General features: G+C 47.0%; 1 protein-coding gene across 1 annotated transcript in view; it reads right to left on the reverse strand.

Annotated features, from left to right (window-relative positions):
- LOC131271624 (protein disconnected-like) overlaps nt 1–19,993 on the reverse strand; it is a 37,947-nt gene extending 17,954 nt beyond the window's left edge. Inside the window, exon 1 of the mRNA XM_058273118.1 lies at nt 18,735–19,993. Coding sequence (XP_058129101.1) covers nt 18,735–19,993 — 1,259 coding nt within the window. The remainder of the gene's footprint in view (nt 1–18,734) is intronic.
- Between the last annotated feature and the right edge of the window lie 375 nt (nt 19,994–20,368).

Here is a 20,368-nt window from a genome sequence, read left to right on the forward strand (position 1 = left end):
CAATATGTTTTTCAAAAGCCATAGCACAGTTCTATGAGTCACAACATTTTCTTAAAGCAGACCTAGATTTTGGCTACAAACGTTTTCCAAATTTTTTGTATGGCGTATTTTTGCTGCTATTTTATCTATAGTTGTTCAATTACTTAAAAACTCTTCTAGGATAGTTTGGAGAAAACTGGCAGAAATTATTTTTCTATGTAATTCGTATCAACTATTTTATTGGCGGTTGTGTGGTATTTTTGCAATGAATGTGGAAACCGTAAACAATTTAACTTTGTTGAAGCTAAGACGAAAACGCAATGAAAGGGAAAACGGAGCAAATTACTCTTCGTTGGAAACCTTTGCGTACATCCAATTCGGAAACAATCACTGTTTATCATTGTACACCAATCGTCTCCGGTCAAAGTTCGCGTACTTAACAAAGGGTAGATGAACTTGGCGAAATTGCAAAACTTGAAAACATCCAAAACATTCCTGGGTAGGGTATTTCCTTTCGGACGCCGCGTCGCTTTCGTTCGCTCCCATTAGGCTAATGCTAATTTACCAATTCCGCTCGCTCGAAAGTTGTGCGTGGCATTTTGTGGCTGTGTGTGTGTGTATGCGCCGAGGCTGGGCAGGACCACGCATAGGGTCGGCAGGGGAGGGTACGAAGAGAAATGGCGATGCATCTTAGGTAGGTGAAACTGTATCAGCAAACGGTGGGAATCCCGGGTTGCATTAATGCGTTGCCACACAATTCGTCATTACCGGGAAGTCTGGAGGGTTTTCTTTTCCCTTGCGTTTATCATTTGCAACCCCCGAACGCCCGAACCCGCGACCTGACAGCTACCCCCGGGCCTGCCTTCACCCTACCAAGGAACGGAGCCGGTAGCATTTTCTAACGTGCAGCGGGTGTGGGTTGGCATAAATCTTTCCCCGTTGAATGGCGCACAAACTGTCTGCGGTGCACCCGGAGACAAGACGCGAACATAGTTGACGACGCGACGGATCGTATGCACCCCGCGGGATCACGAACGTTCGCTCGGGGTTGGTGCCACCCCCGGTGGCACAATTATGAGAATTTTATGAAGCCCCAACTCTCGACTTTCGGAGGCGCACGCTTCCGTCAGAATCGGTTTGCATTGCGTGGAGAGGAAGCGGGATCGCCATTGGGTTACTAATTTGGAGCCATAACTTTCGAGCTTCTCGACGCAGACCGGTGCAGGCAGGGGGAAGGTGTGGCTGCCGGTGTTTTATGTATCTGTATCACCTTTAGTTTTCTCGCTTGGTGGCGTACTCCAGATGTGGGAAAATGTTTCAACTTTCACTACCAACTCGCGACGGGTTTCACCCGGCTGTTGTGTGACGTTGTTGATTGTTACAGTTGAGCGCAAACCAACGCACCGGTAATGAGGTGGGCTTTTTCCACTTTTCCCGGCCCCGGCAAGAATAATGATCGCGCACCGGGTTGGTGCGAGAATGGTGCGGGCATTGAAAACATTGAAACCAACTGGCCAACTCCCCTGGATGAGGTGAGAGTTGAATTTTATGACGATCTCTCCAGAGGGGGAATAGTTTTGCGAGGCCACTAGAACGGGGTGTTCATAATCAATTAGCGTTTGTTAAATGGAGGTACGACAGGTAGCCAGCGTAGAGTTTCTTGTGAAGAGGCATGCTGGTAAAAGATGTTTATATCGCTTGTTTGGCAGATCGTAAAACACGGTTGATGATATTTTGCGAATTATTATTCATTGTATATTATTTTTCATTGAGCTATGAACAAAAGATTTGTTGTATGTTGAAGAACTGGAAATATGCATTCAATGTTTTCCTTGACGTGCCCCGTTGTGCTTTACTTGTGTCAAACAAAATATTTTTAAATGCGTAAAGATTTGAAATCCGGCTGAAGAAACTTATTGATGTTAAATGGCACTCCAAAAGTAGTACAATCCTTAACTGTTGGCAGACCGTTACTGTAGTGCAGGTAATAGGGACGATACAAAAACTAATAGTAAGAACTACTAAGTAGTTAGTAATGTTAGTTCACTAACTAGATATAAGATAACGCCGATCGAGCGGTTGCCAGTTGCTCACGAACTGTCGATCAGTGAATCATTAGTCGAGTGCTGACAACTAATAAAGACTGTAACAGTTACATGATTAAAATAAATACTAATTTGCAAAAAGTGATAACCTACATGTTTTATACATGGAAACTGCAACGTGTTTAAAACATTGTAGCATTAAAACTCTGATAGATTATTAATGCATAACAAGCTCAACATTTCGTGTCCGTCGATCAAACCACATAAAGTGCAAAATAAACATACATAATTTTGAATTTATATCCCTTATAATTCTTTAATATGCTAGTTACAATGTAAAATAAGTAGTAGCTGGTATTATCTATGTGTTACTTTTACAGTTGGTAAAATGGCGTGTGCATTTCATTTCAATTTAAAAACGATTTTGATGCTGTAGTTATCTAAATCTGATATTTAACAAAAAATAAACCGATCAAAACTAGTGGGAACCGATGATTTAACGTACGATAAATTCATCAATCACTCAACCTGAGGCCATAACATTTACTCCACCTCCAGTCCATCACAGTATCGCACCGTTTGTCGGCTTGGAGTTAACGTGTTTTCCGTGGGGTCGCTCTATAAATTTGACATTGAGCACCAATTACACCAATGACTTACCTGCGCGTTAGACAGCGTTAAGAATTTCATGAAAAGAAAAGAAAGAGAAGAAACGCGGGTTAGTTAATTAAATCTTCACTCGATACCGGCGGTCGGCTACAAATTAAGAACAAAACCTCTGGGTAATTAGTGCTTCAATTGAAACGACCACACGCTTCAGGTTTGGCTGCGGCTTCTCCGTGGATGTTAATGAATTTCATCAAAATAATCATTTACGCACAGCTAATCGTTAAACGTCGTGTCGGTGGTTGATCACCGATGCTGCAGTCTTGCCGATCGTTTGGTGAGTTTTCACGTTCTCATGAAAAGCGACCAAGAATCCCGGGCCCGAGAAGTGAGTTGTCGTTTTCGGTAGCCATAAAACGATTCAATTCTTTCCACGCATGCACCCACCGACCGGGCTAATGATGGAACGTCCGCGCGCGCCGCATCGGTTCGATGGAGGGTTTTGCAACGCATCGTCGCAAGATGCAGAGACGGTTCCGTGCACGTGGGAAAGCTTTCGGTTGCTCGATCGTAAACTTGTCGATCGGGTCGGAACGGTATGGGTTGAATTGTTCGAAGCTCGTCGAGGGTTCGTCGAGGGAAACCGAATCGAACGGAATTATTTCTTGTAAAAGGATGTTGTTGCCTACGTCGGGAGGTGGTGGAAGGTGGCTCGAGGAGGGAACACCGTGTTGCATACAACAGGTGAGACGAAGGGCACGATTTGGAGGGACATTCCACCGTTCGGTCGGTGTTTTCATGTGTCACAACCGAGCGATGACCGAGCGAGCGCATGGGAAATCAAAATATATCTAATTACATCGCCAACGTAACGGCGTTCTACCGATTTGTGGTCAACCTTCAGGGCGCCAGTATGTACATATATTTCACGTACACTCGTCATTGGACGGCAATTTTGGCAATAGAACTAATTGCTAATGATGATTGTCGATGACGCTAACGATGTAATGCGGGGTGGTGTCGTAAATAAGTGGACAATTTCGGCACGTTTGCGAGGAAGGTCGAAGGCCAGCCCGGAGAGATGCTTCGGATGCGATCTTCACCACGTGTTGAGCGATTTCCTTTCCTTCCACCTATCCCTTGTTAGGTAATTGGTCGACTTGTTACTTTCGTTTAGGGCTCTGAATTGAATTTCTGAACCTATTTTCGAGTCGAAATACTAATTCCAGCAGGGTTCACCCTTGGAGCAGGCGAAGAAGAGACACTCAAACACTTTCCTACGAACCCACCGAGCCGTCCAACGTCCAACGACGCCATTTGCACGTGTTGGATGTTCGCAAAACATCGCTGATCCGGATATTGAACTATGTGGCTGGCGCCAGAGAATGAGGAAGTCAGCAATTTCGTGCGCGTTGCAAATTGAAAGTGTTTTTGTTTCGTGTTTGCTGTTGTGTTGCGATGTTTTGTTTTGCTGTAGCTGTTGTGTATGTTGGGCGCTTATGTTTGCGGACAGACCATGGCATATCGTGAGACCGGCGGTGGAACCGACTAACCGACCGGAACAACGATCGAAATCGCAAGCTGGCGCCCGGCGATGTTCGTTCTCCCCTTTTTTGAGGGGGAAGAGCGGAATTTCTACGCCGGCCGGGGGAGGGTAGCCCTCGGATGGGGGCCCACTTGATGGGTGTTCGCCATGGTGGATTGATTTCGGAGTGGACGACGCGCGAATCCATCCTGGGACGCTTCTGCCCGACACGACTTCGCCGGCGTAGGAAGGTTCAATGATCCAGCAAATCTGTCGAAAGGAAATTTGACGACCGTTGAGAGGGCCGGATGGGCCGTTCCTCGGTGGACAAGCGTTCCATCGCACACACACACACATACGCCCATAGGTACAAGTACACACAATACGCCTGGGAATAGAATAGAACGAATGTGTGGCCATCGTCATCGCCATCGGCTTGGGGGAGAGTTTGGGCAAGGAAAACGGCTACGCCGCTCGGATGCTGGATGGAAATCAGCACGAGATATGTTGAACCCGCCATTCGAGTCACCCCAGCGTTGCCCTTGAGAGGGCGAGGTCGTGCGCCGCAGCCGGAATGGCCGAAAATCAGATTAATTTCACAGTGGATTATTGCATCCTCCTTCTCGTGGTCGTGTTCGCCGCGGGGTTAATCGAGCCCAGGATCCACGCCGGGTGCGCTCCGTAGGTCCGGGGACGTCGCCTGAATTGGGGCTCTAATGAGTGTGATACTGCGCCGCAGTTGGCCTCCCTTTCCTGCCCCCTCCAGTGGGTGCCCCGTTTCTCGAAACTTAATCCAGATGTCTACGAACCAAATTAAGCTTTGGGGTTTTCCTACAGGAAATGCCAAGTAAGAACATTTGTACATTATTTTTAAAAGAATCTGTGGCCGTTTTGTATGCATTCAGATGATCGTTACTAAAAGGTTGTATTGAAAACATCTTATCCAATATAGGTTGAAAGGTTCCTGTTTTAGAAAAATGTGCTTAAAAACATTTGTTAAAAAGATTTAAATCTTCAAGAAAAAAATGTTGGTCCTTGTCATAACAAAACATGTTAACGGATAACAATACTTAGGAGAAAAAACATAATAAATTCAACACATTCGACAAAAAAAATAACAATAATAATTCTCTAACGAAATTCTTAGGTTAAAACGGACCATCTTCTGCGAATTCCAATTTGTTGAACCATTTCAACAATAAAAGTGAATTCTTTCATAAACAAAATATGGATGGAATGAATTACGTTTAACATAAATCCTATAACCTTATTAATTTTCCCGTGGCGCTGCTAATTTGCTGCTAAATTTCAAGGGCCATCGGGCGGCGACCGAATGGCGACCGGTAGTGGCTGATCAGTCTAGTTGATTTTGTTTATTCATGTCATTTTTCATCGTTGCCGTCGAGAGAGCTTATTGCCAAGAACTTCTTCTCGAACTGCTCTCGAAATCAACGGAACAGTTGGAAACCACTTTCTTGGAAACGGTTCTTGGTAGAATCGAGGGACACAGGAGCAAAAAAGAAACAATCTCCAAATGGGTGGCACCGAGACTTTCGAAAGGTCGCCGAGAAAACCCGTGATGAAATAACAGGTTCAACCGCCCGTTAAAGAAGAGGGACAAAAATATTCGCCGGCGTTGCAGAAACCAGGCATTAAAAATATCGATTCTGTGTGGCGTCACACTCGAACCGAAACCCTTCTTCCTTCGCTGGCCGACCGAGGAAAAGTCCCCGGCGATGATAATTATCTACGGGCCCATCTCGGAACATCGATCCACTACATTGTACTGCCCAGTTATGGTCGTTAGCGAAATGAAACGGTACTGGTAGTTTTATAATCTCTGGCCGCCGCCGGTGGATGATAAAATTATTGAATTATTTTAATGAGCGGTGATTTATCTACCCCGCGGCTGATGTTTGTTTTTCCCTTCTTCCCGTACGGATGCCCGAATTCAAGTGTTTTATTGTTGAGTCTTTTTTCAGTCAATCTTGGAACGCTAATGAGTTCCAGTTGTTCCTATTTCGGTAAACCGTCGAACGCTCAGGGCCTCCTACTCGCGAGGACGCGGTTCTAAGCAGACGATCATGATCATGTTGCGCTATAATAAGGTAAGATAAGAGTTTGTATCGTGATCTAGCACCATAAATCAAAGATAGTCTCTTGGGATTCCGGAAAATCATGAACTATGCCCACCCAATTCATTAAAAACTAGTTTAGCATATTTGGACGCAAAGACGAATGATTTGTGTAAAATAGAGGCCATTTCGCACTTTGTTTTAGAATTTCTGTGAGATTTATGGGCCCTTCAGCGACCTTCTGTTTCATTTGCATTAATATTATAACCCAGATCGTATATCACATTTTCATTTCATAAAATAAACAACTCTTAATCATTTAATGAGACACTTTTCGAGCTCTATGGTCTATTGTAGAGTGATCTTAATCATGATCATTTTCATGACGTCACAAAAACCTCAGGGATATACACCAATCGAACGTTATGGCTCTGCTTTAGGCCAAAGCAACTAACTTCCCATCATTATTGTGACCAGAATGCCCCGTTCCCGGTAGCGTGCCGTCTTCCCGGAGCTAACGGTACGGAGGACAAATTTATTACCCATATACTACCACCTTTGCGAGTCTTGCAAATGATTCTTTTGGTTCTTTTTTCTGTTTGGTGTTGGTATCTCAGCATGTCGCTACACGCGGTGCGCCACGTTTTCCTAAAGGGAGTAGCGAAATAAATGGTCGTGATTCCATAAGTGCTTGTAATTAAATTTTATCCCCAGCTCCACCACCAATCCCTCTGTGGAAGAAATAATCAACTGCCCTACAGTGGGACAATCGCCAGCCCACAGTTTGCCTTTATGGCTATTGCTTTCTGGTACAGAGCTTGCTCCACACACATTCAAGTCCAGGAGCCGTGGATGAGGGAGGCTGCAAAACGAAATGGGCTTTTCCCGCTTTCCATTACGATAAATTCTTCGGTGGTGGGACAATATCCCGGGTATATTGCTGCTGCACCCACTGACACCCGCCGATGATAACTGCTCCTGTTTTTGTCGTGTGTCATCCCGGCGTCATCATCGCCAGACTGTGGATGCGGATCAACCGGTTCGATTCGATGCAGTTTGATTCGATTCGGCACAGAAGATATGCCGCTATACGTGGATAGGGTGTTTCGTGAAGAACTGAGAAGAACGGCTCCCTAGACCCCGGAACCCTAGAGCTGGCAGTTCTGCTTATCGCCTCGAGAAGGGGCCGACACTTCCCGATGCTCAGCGGATCCGGAGCGGTATGATCCTCCCCGTGGTGTGCACCGTTGTTCCGTTAGCATGTTAAACGGTTTTTGGAGCCGCTCTTCAGCCAGGTAGCAGAGGCGCTGTAGGTTTGAGGAGCGTCGGTTGATCAGTTATGGCCCAATTGTTGCATCCAGCTAGCTGTAAGTGAAAAGCAACCCATTTCCATAGAAAAACCCTCCCGTCCGTCCGGCCGTCCCAAGGACCAGCGAATGGGCTGAAGCCCCACCCCAGAAGCATTCTACTTCTGACGATCCTCCGAGGGCCGACCGGTGTGGGTCAATTGAAAACCGTTCGCTCGATAATTGCTCATTTGGACATCTCACTTAGGGCCTGACGGCAACAATGTTGCGCCGAAGACGCGGTGAAACGAGCCGGCCCGAGCAATGCCCTTTTTCGTCGTCTTTGTCACCGAGCGGAAGGGATCTTCCCAGTTTCTCACGCCTCAATGGCGCACGGAGAGGCCGTGCCATGCCGTCCAGTTTCACCCGACAACCGCTCGAGGTCGACCTATTGGACCGCTCCGCGTCTCCAAGGAGGGGGCGCTTGCTATAAGTTCTAGCGGTGTTTTAACGAGCAATGTACATGAACGAGATGGGCCGGCGATTCGGGTAGCGTCTTGAGGTAATTGGCGAACGTGTGTAGCGTTGCCTCGAGGTGCCCGCGGCTCCGTTGCCACACGCGACCGCATCGGGTTTATTGTTTTAGACGAATTCCGTCCTTCCGCAGATTAAGTGCACGATTATCTAACCCGGTAGTGTGTGTGTGTGTGGTTTTTTTTCTAGGTTTTTCGGGACATTCGGGACGCGTCTTGATGGAAGCGATTGAGCATCCCGTGGATTGCATAATTGGTCACTTGGAGCGGTACTTAGGTAGAGCTGTTGCTTTTTCCGCCATTCGAGATGACCGATACATTGTTGTGAAGAGGTTCATTTGTGCAGATGAAGCCGATTTGGTACTAATCCAACATGAGCCGTTATTTTCTTACGATCAAGAAACATCTTTCTAATTAACGGTTACACTATCTATAAGCATATGTAAGAGAAGATTACTAAAACCCTGTTTAACATATTTATCTTTCAGTGTTAACTAAACAAACAAGATCGAAGCAATGATTTGATTTAAGGCCAACTAAAATAACTGTTTTTAAAAAGTGCAACATGAGCACCTTGCAAGTAAAATGTAATTAAACTCATTTGAAAATGTCATGCTCTTTTTTCCATTTCAAGCGTTTCAAGATGAGCATAACGAAGCACACGATGCATGGATGACGTCGGGTGCAGCAACTGACGCCCGCGGTTGCACTTTGGGAAGCAACAATTTGCATCACAATTACGACCATTCGCTACCGTCAGCCCATTTTTCATAACGAGACCTGAGGTTGATAAGCCGATTGTTCTCAACGGGATGAGTCAGTGAGCGAAAAAGAGTGAAAAACACGAGCACGCTTTAGAACGTAGGCAGGTGTGAATTGTATCTGGTTAACGTTCGTTCGAGTCACGTTTTTTGAGCTTTTCGCTTCTAGAACCTCGGCACCACGTCGTAATAGAGCGCCTACGGTGATAACCATCTTTGTTGGATGACTTATAGAAGGCAACAGCTTTCAAGGAGATAATGCGAATAAAAAGTGAGTGATTAGAAACAAACACCTTCAATCTGGTGATGTTTAAAACGTGTGAACGGAAAAGATCGATTTAAATTAAATATTGATCATAAACGTGATTGCAAAATATTCGTTGCATAACCGAATTGGACATTTGAGGAATAAACTGGTTCAATTGGGTGCGATTTATACTCGAGCCATAAAGATAAACGCTACATAATGAAAATCAACCCAGCAAATGTCGCGACATTTCGGCTACGAGAGCGCCTTGCGGTGCGCTACGTACAATGTTGATATGTTTTTTTTTTGGGCCGGGCGTAAATGGCCGGGCCTTTCTCTTCCATTACATCACGAAACATGACGCAGACCGGCGACCGAGAAGAGTGCAAAAATGAGCATCTTCGTGTCGTTCCTTCCTTCCCCTTGCCCCTTCCCTCCGTGTCCGTTCCCCTTGCCCGAGGGTTCCACCCACCTACCCGCCCGAGGGTGGTGAATGTTCGTTTAGTGAACATCTCCCACTTGGTGGAAGTGGCTGCAATGGGGAGGACGTCTTATGTTTTCGTTTCTCATGATCCGCTGCGACGAGCGACGCGCTCAGCTCGGTATCATCTTTTTTCGTGAGGGCACAATGAAGCTGTCCACTTCCTCGAGATCGCTTTCGGGACCGGAGAAGCCCGATGCCTAGATGCGGTGCGATCGAGTCGGTCGGATAAGGGGGAAAAGTCAGCCAAAAATTGGATCATCACGGAAACCCGGCACCTTCGTGGAAAGGAGTGGACCGGGTAGGTCGAATGATGTGTACATGCCTGACCCTTCCCGTCCTCGTTCGAGCAACGAGCTGGGGCCAGATTCACCTTTCATTTCAGCGATGACACGGAAGGGGTGCTGGCGTTACCGGGCACCCCTTTTGCATGCGAACAAAACCGAACGCATATTCGCAAGCTTGCCTCGAACGATAACGATATTCACCGCCCGGCCTGGTGGGGCTTGGTGCTGGAAAGACGATCTGGATACTAATTAACATTTTGAGCAAAACAGAAAAAAACGAACACAATACACTGAAAAGAGAACAGGCCCCGGAAGGCACAAAAACACAGAAACAAAAACCTGTCGAGCCGGCAACTGGCAGCACAATAAAAACGGGGAAGTACGAATCCGTATGCGCTCCGCGGAGTGCAATTGCAAATGGGCCGCCATTGCCGGGTATGCGCACACCAACGAGGTGTGATGGCTGGGATTTGATAAGGAACGCGGAAAGGGTTAAGCATTTGCGCACGTAGATTGTATCGAGATTTTGGCTGCAAAGAGTAGGTAAGCGGGTAAGTGCTCGCACAGGTGCTGATGCTGCCGGGTGCGCTGGGGAATCGTTTACATCATCGGTTGGAAAAGAAATGTAGGATTTCTGGAAAAGCTTTTAATTTTATGAGGGACAGCTAAACCTGGCGTGACTGGGAAGAAGGCAAAACATTACTGGTTGGATAACTACTGCTCCAAATCTTACAAATTGATCTGTAACGTAAGTATCGCGTGTTAAATATTCAAAGTAAACAATAAAACTGACTAAACTGAAGGAGGCTTGTAAAAGATTAAATTTGATTTAAATATATCTCATAATTAATGAAAGGTTGTACATGTTTCATTGAAACTCATAAGAATTGATTGATGGTATTGATGAATATATTCAAAAGTAAAACTAAAACTTGTGTGAGGGTAACAATGTATTTATATGTAATATCTCCCATGCTATATTTGCAAAAATATTTATTTATATGAAATGAGTTAAACATATTAATGGGGCATATTTAGCTTTCTATAACTGTAAATTATTCTTTTTATGATTCATGACGCATACGGATTTGTTAAATTTTTCGATGTTTAAACATAATAGATTGCCTATTTTCATAGACCTCGGAGCTGAAATTTAGCCTGGAAAAGTAACGATCGTTTTTACTGATTCTAACGACCACTTATTTCAACCATTTATTTCTTGATTATAACGACCATTTTATTTTTAAGACGATGAGCGATTGACACATGCATTCAACTAATCGAAAATGAACGATAAACGGCAAATAAAAAGATGGTTAAATAAACGAATCCGTATGCGATTCTACATAATAGTTTAACTAGCTGATTATTTACAGCAATCATTACAAACATAACCTTCAACCTAAAACATCAGTCTTTTCCTGATCTCTGCACTGAATGAAGACGTATTAAGAAAATAAATAATTATATTTTGAACCTTGGTTGTTAAATAATTGAAATTGCCAATGAACTGATAAACATTGAAAATACAAACAAGAAAATTCATTCTTTCAAAGATCGATAAAACCCTCAGGGCCAATTTCAATTTGATAAAAATTAGAAATTTAAACATTCTTCTTAAATCACTGATAAATTTAAATGACTAAAAGTAGAATTCAAGGAGTCAATATAAATGATGACGTTCTAGGTTCACCACTTCCTTTTTGTTTATTAATACTTTTAGGTTCCTTCCACAAGGCAAACCGTTTTGGCGTGGTTAGAATCTTTTGCCTGACTTTATTTGTTCGAGTTTCCTGTTTCGACTCGCAATATTCGATCGACTGAGGCAAAATAAATACCAAGATCACACAAAACATCCCATCAACTGCACCTCGAACAGTTCCCGAGCCGTCCCGGCGTGAATTGGCCTACATTTGGATCCCGCAACGCTCACCCGGACCGTGCCGCGCGTCGCAGATAAGTGCAATAAAAGCGACCAAATCGAACCATGCCAATGGAACGCCATTCGGCGACCGTACGAGCAATTTGGAGTGCAAGGCCAGCCAATAAATTGTTCCCTTGAACGTGGCCAGCGCGAAAGGAATGCTAATTAAAATAGCGAAGATCGCGTGTCTAGAATGGAAGATGGTAGGATCCTGCGCAACGGAACCGTGTGGCGTTTCCTGAGTCGGATTAGAAACGAAACGATTCGGGCGTCGCGGTTCACCGGCATCGGCTCGGCATGCGCAGAGCGGGTCCCTCGGAAATGTGCGAATTCAGAAAGAATCCAATCACACCGCCAGCGCTAGCGAATGCAATTAATTAGCCGGTACGATATCACTTTATCTGAGCTTAAGCGTAATGATGTGTAATTTTCGTATAGGTTTTACCAGTTTATGTAAAGCCCGGGTGAAAATGCAAGCCCTCACGGCTAGAGATTATAATTAACCCGCGCAAAGGGGTCTCGGGGGAAGACGAGGACGGTCGTGTGAACGGATGGTCCTGGGTTTAATTACGAGAAATGACGATGCACCGTTTTTTTTTTTACTGCCGGTGAGCGATAGGCCAAGGGCCAACGGATCAGCAGCTCCGATGTGGACGAACCATTTGAATACGAGGCTCGTGGTCGCCTGCTTCCCGACGGAGCATAACAATTAGCCACGATAGCGATCGTCGCTGATGGTTTAGATTAGAACGTATCCAAATGATAATTTTTAATGGGCCTTTGGATGGCTCATTGTTCGTGTGGGCGAAGATGATGCTGGGAAATTTCACCCACACCCACGAGTGTGTTTGTTTTGCTAAACATGGGTGTGGTTTTCGGTGTAAAACCACATCTAAAACCATTCCAATATATCATACCTTGAGTAGGCATGCAAAACATCTGATGTAACATAATGCTTCTTTTCCGCCGTGTTGGGGTCGATTTTATTCCCTTTGCGAAAGGTGTATTTGTGTCCGGGTACGAGAATGTAACTATTTTTTACCAAATCGCCACCGAACAACCGTTACCGGGCGAAGCGGAACCGGTTATGACGCCGCTTCCGATAACCCGTTGACGTTCTTTCGTTTTCTCCTTCTTCCGTCTTGTCCACTCCATCGGGAGGCGGTTCCACACTTTCGCCTGCATAAAACCGGTGCTGCTGCTGCGCTGCTTGGTCGTCCAAAAATCCGTCCTAGCCGCGACGCAAACGACGAATCGAGTGGAGTTGAACAGGAAAAAAAAACGCCACTTCCCGAAAAGTGGAATGGAACCGGAATTGTATCCACCTAGGCGGGCCCGAACCTCCGACTCGCGACTTCCCGTGTGTGAAATAATATCGCGCGAAATGAAGATTACGTAAGCGAGGCGAGGCGAGGTTCTATTGGACGATTTTGCAGCGCGATACGAAATTGAATCCTGTGCCGAAAGAAATTGGAATTGCGTCCAAGTGAAAGATCCGAGGCCTCGATTCCAACGCTTTTCCTCTGCCAGCGCTAAACCATAGCGAACCCTGTTTCGATCTCGCTCGACCGGGACGCCGCGGGGTCCGGAGGGAAGACTACAGGAAGGCTTGAAAGCAACAGCTCTTCACAAGAAGCGGCAAGTGGTGGTCACCATGGCGGAAAAACTTTTACTTTCAGGTTTACGGGGTGGGTTTTTGTTTTTACACTTTATTTTTCTTTTCTTGGGCTCTTGCGTTGGCTTGCGTCCCCTCCGTTTGCAGACTCTTCTTGGGCAAATCGAGAGTGATGGTGGTTGGGAAAAGGGTAAAAAATGAAAAACATCCTAAAATACCCCCAGCAACCTGTTGTGCTGGACATCCCGACGCGACGGTGCTGGAGGTCGTTGGAGGGAAACCGCCGGGCTAACTAATCGCTAAACGTTGCAATTATTTTACGAACTTGCATTCCCCGGGTTGTTTTGAATTTCCCCGCATTTTCCCCGTTGTTTTTCCCCCCAAGCGCGAGTGCGTCACGAGCCGATGATAATTTTGTTGCTTAGCATCGAGGCGCAGGAATGTGGGGATCTTTTTTTTGTGCACTTAATTTTTGCTTATGCCATGCATGCAACGCACGATAGATTAGTGTGTGCATGTGCTTTGGCTCCCAGCCGCAACTCTTCAGCAGCGAAACCCGTCGCTGATTGTGATTGAAGGGAAGTGGGAAAGGAAGCGTTATTACGAGACTACGGCAAGCTTCGGGCAGACGATTGGCCACAAATTTACCACCGTATGCATATCGGTTCGTGACTTACAACCGGCACCCGGGCGAGTGACGCTCTTATCCAACCGGTTAATAAGCTCGGAATGAGGAAACAACAGACACGCCACGCTGCGCCCGGGGTGGGCCGGGGTACAACGGCCGGAAATCTGCTGGCGGGACGTTGGGAAGTAAATTGTCGCTGTTTGGCGACCACCGGAGCGAGTGGAGCTCGTTTCGGGAAGGATCAAACGCGTCGAGGACTGGACCGGTTGCGAGCGACCATTTACTTTTACTTCACCGGGAAGTACCGCGTCAGCTGGATTTCCGTGCATTGATGCATTTTGAAGCCTTTAAAAATAAGTGGTAATGGGAAAACAACGTCTCGTTTGCTACTTTGCAAGCACTTAAATCGATGGTGGTTCAAAACGTTAGAACAATCCATTCCATCCATTTTCGTTGCAATAACTCAACAACAACATAACAGATACGATTTAGAGAAAATATAAACATTTATAACGAATTGATGAAGGTACTTTTAGAAAAAAAGGCGATTGGAAGACGACTATTCTGCTGATTTGGCAAAAAAAAGTATTTTATACAGTAGATCCCGCTATACTCGATAAACGCGATTTTGCAATACGCGATTTTTTTTTATGACAGCGTTTTTCGTTGCTGCTTGAGTTCTGATTGGTCAATTTTGCTTTGTTTTGGTAGAATGAAGTTTTTAATAAACAAATTTTAAACAGTCGTTTAAAGGCCATAACTGCAACGCGGGGTGAAACACTTTTTGAACGAGGGGTTTTAATTTCCAAACTCCTTATTGATTTTTAAACTTATCATTTATTGAAATGCAATAAGCACGTATTGATGAATGAAAAGTAATAAGAAGGTACATTTAAATAAAAGATCATCCAAAGCTTATTTATATTATTTTGGAGAGTATACAAAAATACGTTTTTAAAATCAAAATTAGTATGTTCAAGTGTTTGTGACGATTCCATGCGCTTACAAAATGAAATCAACAAGATAAATATATGGATCGTTTCCCCTAGAAGCGTTCGAACGAAATCGAAAACGGGCAGTAGGATGTTTCGGTGTACCTACTAATTTCACTTTTTCTCATTAAATCATCCGAAATTTCCCTCGTTTTTCGCGCGGGCCACAAACCGCCGTGAACGGTAGAAAAACGGCCACTAATGGGTTTCTCGTGGCACTAACTACCGTGTTTCGGTGCTTTCTGCGCCCCGGCCGGGTGTCGATTGTGTGTAAATTTCGTACATCTTCAACCCATCTTCTGCCCACCCGGCCGGTCGCCAATTATCACTCGATTTCGGCTGTTCTGCTCGCGGTGCAGTTGGTTTTTCTTCTCCTTAATTTCCACTTCATCTCCTGGGCGCCAATCTCGGAATCTCGCACGCTTTTCCCTTCGAAAACATCCATCCTAACCCAGTCGGGCAGCTGTGCCGCAGGCAAAACCGAATAATTTGCTCACCTGATCGAGTTTAGCTCCTTTTCCATTTTGTTTGGTTCGTGTTATTCCATCCGGACAATCAAAGGTTTCAATTTTTTGCTATTATTTCTCGTGTTTTGGTTGGATGGCGATGGGTGGTGGTGTTTTTTCCCTTCCTTCCCTCGACGGCGTTTGGTTTCCACTTCTGATGCTCGATGATGATCGAGTGAAATCCAGGTTACGGTTGTAAATTAAACAATTGGATAGAAACTATCGCACGAGGCGGGCCGAACCAAAACATGAGTTTACCTTCCGTCCGAGAAAAACATTACAAAATTGATCTGTGCGTGCGCGCGGGGTCCCACTGCCGCCGAAGAGTATGGCAATAAATATGGCCCCCCGTCTCACCATTAGCATGCCATCGCCGGACCGGCCAGTGATGCATTGCAGAACCGTATGACTGATGTGGAATTATTGTACAAATTTCACTCCATCTGTTTGCGAGCTCGCATGCCTGCAGCGTGTTCCTTTCGGGTTGTACAGCGGCCTGGCGATGGCCGGGGACGTACGCGATCGATCGAATCGGACGCTTTGGGCCGTGAAAGTAAAAGTTGTTTGCTTTTCGGTCCGATCGACGCAGCATGCCGGGACCCCATCTTGACCATGTTTGCGTTCTCCGCCGTCGACGCGAATGCGCTCTCTTCTTCCGAGGCGCTCGCATCGCTTGCATGAGTGTGGAGATCTTTCCCCAGACGAGTGGGAGAGATTGGAGGGAGGCCAACCGTTTTCTGATGTTTGGAGCATTTGGTTTTTTCTTTAGTTTTCTTCTCTTGCCGCTCCTGCCCTCAAGGGTTTTGAGCGATGGCAATTATCGGCCGGCACGATCGGCCGGTGGAAGGAAGGTGCCCTTGACAGCATGCTAGGGAACGGGGACCGATGCCAGGAGCCCTGCCAAGGGGAAAGGGGGCGGACACAGGAACACACCGATTATGGCACGGAGTGGCCAAATAAGCATATCGTTTAAGGGTTTCGGATGTTTCACACAAACCAACCCAATTGAGAATGGCTGCCAAAATCGTGGGAAGCTGTCTGTGGTATGTGGTGGCATCCCGTGCAAGAAGGGAAGTAACGAAAACGAGAGTTATTGAAATGAAAAACGAAAATCTCGGGTACGGACAGTAGATTTGTTTATCATTAATAATTTGATTTGAGATGATTTTTCAAGATTAGCAGATTCTGCTGGTGTAAATATTTAAAAGTGAAGTGAATAAAATTCGGTGCACATTTTTTTCGATCAATAAAAATATACAGTCAAAAACAAAAAATCATAAAAAAATTGAAGGGCGATACTACTGCCTTTTTTAATAATTGAATTGCAATCGCTGTCTCTTTTAAAAATTTCCAAATAAATAAATGTAAATTGTTTTACATCAAGTCATGATCAACAAATCGTTAATATGTCAATAATATGTTACACAGTCGAGAGATTAACCTTTGCATACACGCAATGTCTGCTTCCCTTCCCTTATAGCAAAGGTTTGAATCATCTCCAAATGCCAATTCCAATGAAGATGCTGCCGATGTCGAAGTCGACGACGAATTACGATTCTCAAAATGCCACCAGCACACGCACAATTCCATTTTTGGATTCTCATATACTGCATACACACACGCACACCCACACGCGCACACACCGACGCGCATGCCCACAAATATTCCAAGTGTCACAAAACAAAATCTCTAAGCAGGTTCGTCGCCTGATGTCACCGTGAAGTCTTTCGTCCGGCGATTTGCGTATAATTTCGTTTTGGAAGCGTTTCGACGGGGAGAAAAACGTTGGCTGCGGTGTAAGTGGTTGCGTTTCGGAGACAGCATGTCAGAGCCGCGCGGAGCCGCACATAATTCACTGCTTTATTGACCAACGCCAGTGCCATAAACGTTAGAAGAAAAAAACCCCGCGGGCACCAAATCGATGCGCCTTGTGCGAACGGTGTGGTCTGCGGCAAAGTGGCCGGTTCTCGAGTGTGCAGAATAGCTTGGGTTGTTTTTCTGGCGACTCTCGGGATCTGCGGGAGGGAAGCGATTGTCGCCCGAGCGTGATACCTCTAATGAACGCTTAATTCGTGCGGAGGAATACCATGTTTGTAGCCAAGTGTTGGAATTTTCCTCTCGACCAGAAGCTGTTGACGCATGCGAAAAATAGACATCCGTCTGTTGACGATTGTGATCGACTCATCTTTTTTTGTTTTCTTGGCCTTTTTTTTCGTCGTCATCAGAGCCCATGTCACGTGGTCGAGTGGAAAGATTTACGAGCTCTCGCCAAATGCGTCGCCATCGTGTCGTCAGGCAGCAAGGGTCGATACGTACCGTGCGCGATCAGATCGGTCCTTGAAATCGTTCCCGCAGGTTGCTAAGTGAATTATTTACCATTTAGCTGTTTGGCGTGAATAAAAGCGAGTAATTGTGGGCTGTTTGGGGTGTTTTTACTCTCCCACCCCGTGCCTCAGGGAAGCCCTTGGCAGGCCAGCTCCCTCCTGGAGGGAATGAAAAGTTGTTTATCACGTTACGTTTCGAGAAATGTTTACCCTTGAGTGCGCGACACAAAAAGATCTCTGGCAAGGTTGAAAATGGACCACCATCGGTGGTGGTGGTAGTTGCCAGCGGTTCCCCACGGTAGCGGCCCATATTGTAACAATATGGCCCAAGTTGTGTGCAGGTTTGACGCGAGAGTGAACTCGGCCGAGGGGTGCTAATCATTCGATCACGACCTACCGCCACAAACAAAGTAGGAGGAAAAAAACCGGGCAAAGGAAGAAAACGGGAACGAAAAGCAAAATGGTTCCATTCCCTGCTCGCGATGCAGCATGGAGGTAAGGAAATTTTCTCACATTAAAAAGAGCTTCTCGTGATTGGTTTTATCAACGCATTGATCTGCGTAAAGTGGGTGTTTGGGAGTCGAGCCGAGTGTAGGTGCACGTGTGGTCACGAAATTTGGGTTATGCTCGTACGCGCGTGCGACATAGTAAGCACAAAAAAACACAAACAAACCGGGGCAACATCGAAACGGTCGCTACCGGATTACCGCCCGGGACGGACGCTTTGTGAAAACTCGCCTGAAGACCGGCGCCGATTTTATCCCCGTTCGGGGTCGCTCGCACGATCGTTTGTATGCAAGCCCGCGTTCGCGTTCGTGACGGAATTGGTTCCCGGGCCCCGGAGTCAAGTGCAGGTGAAATGGCCGGCCCGGGTCGGGTATGGGCTGGGGAACGTGTGCAATGCTCGGATTCGGGCTTACCTTCGCGTTTGTCTGGGTATCGATTGGGTCCAGCAAACCGGAACATGATTGAAATGTTGATAATTCCTGCCCGCTGCTCCGGCGGGCGATCCCGCTACCGCGCCCGATGCCGCCGCCGCCGATGCTGCGGCTGCGTTTTGCTGGGAGGCGGAATTTGCGGCGGCGGCGCACTGTGCGGATGCGCCGGATGCCATGGTCGCCGTTAATCCGTATTGTGGTGGTAATGAGTATAAATGGTTGCGATTGCTACTGCCGCCGGAGCCCGAGCTGGCCGAAACCGGCGTCGGGATGTAGCTGAGATGGTGATGCAGGGAATGTGGCTGCGCCTGGTGGAGGTGATGCTGTTGTTGCTGCTGTTGCTGCTGATGCTGCTGCTGCTGATGATGGTGATGGTGGTGGAATGGATGGTGATGGGAAAGTGGATGGGACAGTGGGTGGTGTGGATGTAGATGCTGCTGTTGTTGCTGCTGCTGCTGCTGTTGGTGGTGGTGGTGGTAGTGACCGGCCAGGGACGTCGGTGCGTGAGAATATTTGTAGATGTTGTTCGTGGAGAGTGACGCCAGCCGGTACTGGTTGAGCGAGGCGAGCGGTGGCTGGTGGTGTCGTGGGTCGACCGTGACGCGCACGAAGCGCCCGGCGAGGACATCGTGTCCCGGTGGCGCCACGGAGACGCTGGCGGGACCGGAGGCGGCCAGATCGAGGTGCAGGTTCACCGAACTGCCGTGCTCCGTGTGGCCGAGATTGTACAGGCTGGCCGGTCCCATGCTGCCGGTCCCGCTCCCCGCGCCCCGATTGACACTGTCCACCGAGGCGGACCGCTTCTGGTAGTAGTACGAGCCGATCGGGGGTGGAGGTGCGCGCGTCTTAATCCTCCGGTAGCGCATCTGCTGACCGGAAGGGGCCGAACCGGCCACCTTCGGCAGACCCGTCGGGGGACGGCCGAGGCTCGTCTTCTCGAGTTTGGTACGCAGCTCCTTCTCGATTTCGCCCTCCAGGCAGATGATGCTCTCGGGGCCACTGTCCTTGGCCGGCAGCGGGCTGCTTTCCGCGCCTCCGCTCGTGCCGGACCGCCGGGCGATCTGTGTGTGCTGGACGCCATCGCGATCGGTCCGCTGCAGGACGTCGAAGGCCGGCGTCGGCTGGGCGGTCGCGAGCTCCGAATCGGTCGAAATTCGGTCCGGGTCACTCTCGAAGCCTTCGTCGAGCGAGCGCGTCGGGCTGAGGATCGGCTTCGAGCGCACTTCCGTCTTGGACTCCATCGTGTTGTCCTTTCACTCGATGTCGTTTTGTTTTTTTTTTGTTTTGCTCCACACTCCACTCAAGCAGTTTTCACTTTTCACACCCCAAAATCACTATCCAGAGTTGCTCATCGTTAATCGGAAAAGATGTAAGAAAATCGAGCACAACCGAACGGACGAGATTCACCGTCACTGGCACCTGCCTGGGCGTTTGGAAAATTCTTCACTTTGAGCCACTTTGAGAACTCGTGAGCGGCTGGTTAGCACGTGGTTTTTCGGCTACATCAAACACACACACACACACCGTGGTCACACTGTCACGTCGAAAAATCAAGAACCATCAAAAGCGAGCGAAGCGTTACATTTGTAACGAAATAAACCCGAAATTGAACCACA

The sequence above is a fragment of the Anopheles coustani genome, chromosome 3, assembly GCF_943734705.1.
Source record: "Anopheles coustani chromosome 3, idAnoCousDA_361_x.2, whole genome shotgun sequence".
Taxonomy (NCBI): Eukaryota; Metazoa; Arthropoda; class Insecta; order Diptera; family Culicidae; genus Anopheles; species Anopheles coustani.